The sequence below is a fragment of the Sebastes fasciatus genome, chromosome 13, assembly GCF_043250625.1.
Source record: "Sebastes fasciatus isolate fSebFas1 chromosome 13, fSebFas1.pri, whole genome shotgun sequence".
NCBI lineage: Eukaryota > Metazoa > Chordata > Actinopteri > Perciformes > Sebastidae > Sebastes > Sebastes fasciatus.
Window position 1 is genome coordinate 34,552,424 of NC_133807.1, and position 7,500 is coordinate 34,559,923.

General features: G+C 46.5%; 1 protein-coding gene across 1 annotated transcript; it reads left to right on the forward strand.

Annotated features, from left to right (window-relative positions):
• Positions 1-3,829: 3,829 nt before the first annotated feature.
• On the forward strand, positions 3,830-6,550 carry LOC141781467 (uncharacterized; the record flags this gene model as incomplete). Its single annotated transcript, XM_074657224.1, has 2 exons — positions 3,830-4,802; positions 5,551-6,550. A coding segment is annotated over one exon (963 nt), but the record flags the coding sequence as incomplete, so codon positions are not given.
• Positions 6,551-7,500: the final 950 nt, after the last annotated feature.

Genomic DNA, 7,500 nt, shown 5'->3' on the forward strand with positions numbered 1-7,500 from the left:
GTGAGGAGGAGGAGGAGGAAGGGGAGGAGGAGGAGGAGGAGGATGAAGGTGAGGAGGAGTAAGGGGAGGAGGAGGAAGGGGAGGAGGAGGAGGATGAAGGTGAGGAGGAGGAGGATGAAGGTGAGGATGAAGTTGAGGAGGAGGATGAAGGTGAGGAGGAGTAAGGGGAGGAGGAGGAAGGGGAGGAGGAGGAAGGGGAGGAGGAGGGAGGATGAAGGTGAGGAGGAGTAAGGGGAGGAGGAGGAAGGGGAGGAGGAGGAGGATGAAGGTGAGGAGGAGGAGGATGAAGGTGAGGATGAAGTTGAGGAGGAGGATGAAGGTGAGGAGGAGGAAGGGGAGGAGGAGGAAGGGGAGGAGGAGGAAGGGGAGGAGGAGGGAGGATGAAGGTGAGGAGGAGGAAGGGGAGGAGGAGGAGGATGAAGGTGAGGAGGAGGAAGGTGAGGAGGAGGAGGATGAAGGTGAGGATGAGGAAGGTGAGGAGGAGGAGGATGAAGGTGAGGAGGAGTAAGGGGAGGAGGAGGAAGGGGAGGAGGAGGAGGATGAAGGTGAGGAGGAGGAGGATGAAGGTGAGGATGAAGTTGAGGAGGAGGATGAAGGTGAGGAGGAGGAAGTGGAGGAGGATGAGGATGAAGGTGAGGAGGAAGGGGAGGAGGAGGAGGATGAAGGTGAGGAGGAGGAAGGTGAGGAGGAGGAGGATGAAGGTGAGGAGGAGGAGGAGGAGGATGAAGGTGAGGATGAAGGTGAGGAGGAGGAAGTGGAGGAGGATGAGGATGAAGGTGAGGAGGAAGGGGAGGAGGAGGAAGGTGAGGAGGAAGTGGAGGAGGATGAGGATGAAAGTGAGGAGGAAGGGGAGGAGGAGGAGGATGAAGGTGAGGAGGAGGATGAAGGTGAGGAGGAGGATGAAGGTGAGGAGGAGGAGGAGGAGGAGGAGGAAGAGAGAGTTATAACTTGTCCTCAGTCACTGAGAGACTGAGGACATTTCTAAGTGGATTTCTGAAGTCCCGCTGACTGAGACATTAACATTAGATTAGATTTCCTTTATTGTCGTTGTGCAGGTCCAACAGAACTAGGTCCAAAAAAACTAGGTCCAACAGAACTAGGTCCAACAGAACTAGGTCCAATAAAACTAGGTCCAACAGAACTAGGTCCAACAAAACTAGGTCCAACAAAACTAGATCCAACAGAACTAGATTCAACAGAACAAGGTCCAACAGGACTCGGTCCAATAAAACTAGGTCCAACAGAACTAGGTCCAACAGAACTAGGTCCAACAAAACTAGGTCCAACAGAACTAGGTCCAACAAAACTAGGTCCAACAAAACTAGGTTCAACAAAACTAGGTCCAACAGAACTAGGTCCAACAGAACTAGGTCCAATAAAACTAGGTTCAACAAAACTAGGTTCAACAAAACTAGGTCCAACAAAACTAGGTCCAACAGAACTAGTTCCAACAGAACTAGGTCCAATAAAACTAGGTCCAACAGAACTAGGTCCAACAAAACTAGGTCCAACAAAACTAGATCCAACAGAACTAGATTCAACAGAACAAGGTCCAACAGGACTCGGTCCAATAAAACTAGGTCCAACAGAACTAGGTCCAACAGAACTCGGTCCAAAAAAACTAGGTCCAACAGAACTAGGTCCAACAAAACTAGGTCCAACAGAACTAGGTCCAACAAAACTAGGTCCAACAAAACTAGGTTCAACAAAACTAGGTCCAACAGAACTAGGTCCAACAGAACTAGGTCCAACAGAACTAGGTCCAATAAAACTAGGTTCAATAAAACTAGGTCCAACAGAACTAGGTCCAACAGAACTAGGTCCAACAGAACTAGTTCCAACAGAACTAAGTCCAACAGAACTCGATCCAATAAAACTAGGTCCAACAGAACTCGATCCAATAAAACTAGGTCCAACAGAACTAGGTCCAACAAAACTAGGTCCAACAGAACTAGGTCCAACAAAACTAGGTCCAACAGAACTAGTTCCAACAGAACTAAGTCCAACAGAACTCGATCCAATAAAACTAGGTCCAACAGAACTAGGTCCAACAGAACTAGGTCCAACAGAACTAGTTCCAACAGAACTAAGTCCAACAGAACTCGATCCAATAAAACTAGGTCCAACAAAACTAGGTCCAACAAAACTAGGTCCAACAGAACTAGTTCCAACAGAACTAGGTCCAATAAAACTAGGTCCAACAGAACTAGGTCCAACAAAACTAGGTCCAACAAAACTAGATCCAACAGAACTAGATTCAACAGAACAAGGTCCAACAGGACTCGGTCCAATAAAACTAGGTCCAACAGAACTAGGTCCAACAGAACTCGGTCCAAAAAAACTAGGTCCAACAGAACTAGGTCCAACAAAACTAGGTCCAACAAAACTAGGTTCAACAAAACTAGGTCCAACAGAACTAGGTCCAACAGAACTAGGTCCAACAGAACTAGGTCCAATAAAACTAGGTTCAATAAAACTAGGTCCAACAGAACTAGGTCCAACAGAACTAGGTCCAACAGAACTAGTTCCAACAGAACTAAGTCCAACAGAACTCGATCCAATAAAACTAGGTCCAACAGAACTCGATCCAATAAAACTAGGTCCAACAGAACTAGGTCCAACAAAACTAGGTCCAACAGAACTAGGTCCAACAAAACTAGGTCCAACAGAACTAGTTCCAACAGAACTAAGTCCAACAGAACTCGATCCAATAAAACTAGGTCCAACAGAACTAGGTCCAACAGAACTAGGTCCAACAGAACTAGTTCCAACAGAACTAAGTCCAACAGAACTCGATCCAATAAAACTAGGTCCAACAGAACTAGGTCCAACAGAACTAGTTCCAACAGAACTAGGTCCAATAAAACTAGTTCCAACAGAACTAGTTCCAACAGAACTAGGTCCAACAGAACTCCCCGTCACAGAGCCGCTGCATTGAAAGAGGCTCTCTATATATTTCCGGTTGCCTGTCTTTCTGTGTGCTGCTGTGTTCTGTAGCTGCTCTAGCACATCCAGGGCAATATAGTTCTATACTCTTCATTACAGCGGATAATTACCCGCTACATTTATATCTACACTAGTTCTGCTTAAGCACTCACACCTCACTCCTCTTTAGAGACTTAACCACACATATTCAGCTCGGCTAACGCTAGCTGGGCTATCGTATCGTAGCATAACAGTAGCTTAGCAGTAGCTTAGCCGTTAGCGATGGCTTCTCCTCTCCCCGGCTCTCCTGTTCTCTCTCCTGCTCTCCTGTTCTCTCTCCTTCTCCTGCTCTCTCTCCTGCTCTCCTGTTCTCTCTCCCTCTCCTGTTCTCTCTCCTTCTCCTGTTCTCTCTCCTGCTCTCCTGTTCTCTCTCCTGTTCTCTCTCCTGCTCTCCTGTTCTCTCTCTCCTTCTCCTGCTCTCCTGTTCTCTCCCTCTCCTGCTCTCCTGTTCTCTCTCCTTCTCCTGCTCTCTCTCCTGCTCTCCTGTTCTCTCTCCCTCTCCTGTTCTCTCTCCTTCTCCTGTTCTCTCTCCTGCTCTCCTGTTCTCTCTCTCCTTCTCCTGCTCTCCCCTGCTCTCCTGTTCTCTCCCTCTCCTGCTCTCTCTCCCTCTCCTGCTCTCCTGTTCTCTCTCCTGCTCTCCTGTTCTCTCTCCTTCTCCTGCTCTCTCTCCCTCTCCTGTTCTCTCTCCTTCTCCTGTTCTCTCTCCTGTTCTCTCTCCTGCTCTCCTGTTCTCTCTCCCTCTCCTGTTCTCTCTCCTTCTCCTGTTCTCTCTCCTGTTCTCTCTCCTGCTCTCCTGTTCTCTCTCTCCTTCTCCTGCTCTCCCCTGCTCTCCTGTTCTCTCCCTCTCCTGCTCTCTCTCCCTCTCCTGCTCTCCTGTTCTCTCTCCTGCTCTCCTGTTCTCTCTCCTTCTCCTGCTCTCTCTCCCTCTCCTGCTCTCCCCTGCTCTGTGTGTCTTATGTTTAGTTATTCCTCTGCCTCCTTTAGAGCTAATGGTACATGTATTAGGTGTAGTGCATTCGCTGCATTGGAGGCGAGGGTTAGCGAGTTAGAAGCCCGGTTCTGCACTTTAGCTTTAGCTTCTTCTGTAGTTAGCCAGCCCCTAGCCGGTGCAGACCGGCCAAGCTTAGCTTCTGCTAGCCGTCCCCCGGCAACCCCCGAGCAGCCGGGAGGCTGGGTGACTGTCCGAAGGACGCATAGTCGTACCCTGAAGCCCACGGTTAACCACCAACCACTTCACGTTTCAAACAGATATTCCCCTCTCAGCGACACACCCGCTGAGAAACCAACTCTGGTTATCGGCAGCTCCATTTTGCGGAACGTGAAGTTAGAGAAGTCAGCTGCCATAGTTAATTGCATCCCGGGGGCCAGAGCTGCCATAGTTAATTGCATCCCGGGGGCCAGAGCGGGCGACATTGAATCTGTTTTGAAACTGCTGGCTAAGGATAAACGTAAATACAGTAAGATTGTTATTCACGTCGGCGGTAATGACACCCGGTTACGTCGATCGGAGGTCACTAAAGTTAATGTCCAATCGGTGTGTGCATACGCAAAAACAATGTCGGACTCCGTAGTTTTCTCTGGTCCCCTCCCCAATTTGACCAGTGACGACATGTATAGCCGCATGAAGTCATTCCACAGCTGGCTGTCGTGGTGGTGTCCAGCAAACCATGTGGGCTTCATTGACAATTGGAACCCTTTCTGGGGAATTCCTGGTCTGATTAGGAGAGACGGCATTCATCCTACTTTGGATGGTGCGGCTCTCTTATCCAGAAATCTGACCAAGATTGTTGGTGGAACAAATCCATGACAAACCAGAGGTCATTCCAGGACAAACCAGAGGTCATTCCAGGACAAACCAGAGGTCATTCCATGACAAACCAGAGGTCATTCCATGACAAACCAGAGGTCATTCCAGGACAAACCAGGGGTCATTCCATGACAAACCAGAGGTCATTCCAGGACAAACCAGGGGTCATTCCATGACAAACCAGAGGTCATTCCAGGACAAACCAGGGGTCATTCCAGGACAAACCAGGGGTCATTCCAGGACAAACCAGAGGTCATTCCAGGACAAACCAGAGGTCATTCCAGGACAAACCAGGGGTCATTCCAGGACAAACCAGAGGTCATTCCATGACAAACCAGAGGTCATTCCAGGACAAACCAGAGGTCATTCCAGGACAAACCAGGGGTCATTCCAGGACAAACCAGGGGTCATTCCAGGACAAACCAGGGGTCATTCCAGGACAAACCAGAGGTCATTCCAGGACAAACCAGAGGTCATTCCAGGACAAACCAGGGGTCATTCCATGACAAACCAGGGGTCATTCCAGGACAAACCAGGGGTCATTCCAGGACAAACCAGAGGTCATTCCAGGACAAACCAGAGGTCATTCCAGGACAAACCAGAGGTCATTCCAGGACAAACCAGGGGTCATTCCATGACAAACCAGGGGTCATTCCAGGACAAACCAGGGGTCATTCCATGACAAACCAGGGGTCATTCCAGGACAAACCAGGGGTCATTCCAGGACAAACCAGGGGTCATTCCAGGACAAACCAGAGGTCATTCCAGGACGCAGAGCTGTAGTCTTACACACTTCTCTGCGCTTCCATTAGAGCAGTTACCCACCCATAGCTTAACCCCAAACCTCACTGAGACTGTGTCTGCCCCACCTAAATTAATTAAATCAAAAGTAAACAGAAGAGGAGCTAAACATAATAATCTAATAAAATCTAACACTAGCACTGCAATAAAGCAACAAAACAGGAGAATTAAATGTGGACTGTTAAATATCAGATCTCTGTCATCTAAAGCTCTACTAGTAAATGATTTAATATCAGATAATCACATTGATTGATTTTGTCTTACTGAAACCTGGCTGTGTCAGGAAGAATATGTCAGCCTAAACGAATCCACTCCCCCGAGTCATATTAATACTCACATTCCTCGAGACACCGGCCGAGGAGGTGGAGTTGCAGCCATCTTCGACTCAAGCCTATTAATAAACCCTAAAACTAAACTAAATTATAACTCATTTGAAAGCCTTGTTCTTAGTCTTTCACACCCAACCTGGAAAACACTACAGCCAATTTTATTTGTTATAGTGTACCGCGCTCCAGGCCCATATTCTGAATTTCTATCTGAATTCTCAGAGTTTCTATCAAGCTTAGTCCTGAAAACAGATAGTCATTATAGTAGGTGATTTTAATATTCATGTGGACGTTGATAATGATAGCCTCAGTACTGCGTTTATCTCTTTATTAGATTCAATTGGTTTCTCGCAGAACGTGCATAAACCCACTCACCGCTTTAACCACACCCTCGACCTTGTTATGTCATATGGCGTTGAAATTGAACATTTAATTGTTTTTCCACAGAACTCTCTTTTATCAGACCATTATTTAATCACTTTTGAATTCTTATTACTAGACTATACACCATCAGATAGAAGTGTGTACACTAGATGTCTATCCGATAGTGTTGTAGCTAAATTTAAGGAAGCGATTCCATCAGCATTAAATTCAATACCATGTCTCAATATAACAGAGGACTCGTATGCTAACTTTAGCCCTACCCAAATTGATCATCTTGTAGATAGTGCTACAGACTCACTGCGAATCACACTTGATTCTGTTGCCCCTCTAAAAAAGAAGTTAGTAAAACAAAGGAAGTCAGCTCCATGGTATAACCCTCAAACACGCAAATTAAAGCAAGCATCGAGGAAACTGGAAAGGATATGGCGTTCCACCAAACAGGAAGAATCTCATTTAGTCTGGCAAGATAGTCTTAAAACATATAGGAAGGCTCTCCGTGATGCCAGAGCAGCCCATTACTCATCATTAATAGAGAACAATAAGAACCCTAGGTTTCTATTCAGCACTGTAGCCAGGCTGACAGAAAGCCACAGCTCTATTGAGCCATGTATTCCTACAACCCTCAGTAGTAGTGACTTCATGAGTTTCTTTAATGATAAAATCATAACTATTAGAGACAAAATTAATCACCTCCTACCGTCAACTGGTACCAATTTATCCTCAAACTTAGGAACCTTAGAAACAGCTGTACAACCTGATATATATTTAGACTGCTTTTCTCCTATCGATCTCCACAAACTAACTTCACTGATCTCCTCATCTAAATCATCTACCTGTCTCCTAGACCCTATTCCAACTAGACTGCTTAAAGAAGTTTTACCTCTAGTTAGCACCTCTTTACTGGATATGATCAATGTGTCTTTACTAACAGGCTATGTACCACAGTCCTTTAAAGTAGCTGTAATTAAACCTCTTCTTAAAAAACCCACTCTTGATCCAGAGGTCCTAGCCAACTATAGACCTATATCTAACCTTCCCTTTACCTCCAAAATACTCGAGAAAGTAGTTGCCAGTCAGCTGTGTGACTTTCTACAGAACAACCATTTATTCGAAGATTATCAGTCAGGATTTAGAGTGCACCATAGCACAGAGACAGCACTAGTGAAAATTACAAATGACCTTCTAATGGCATCGGAC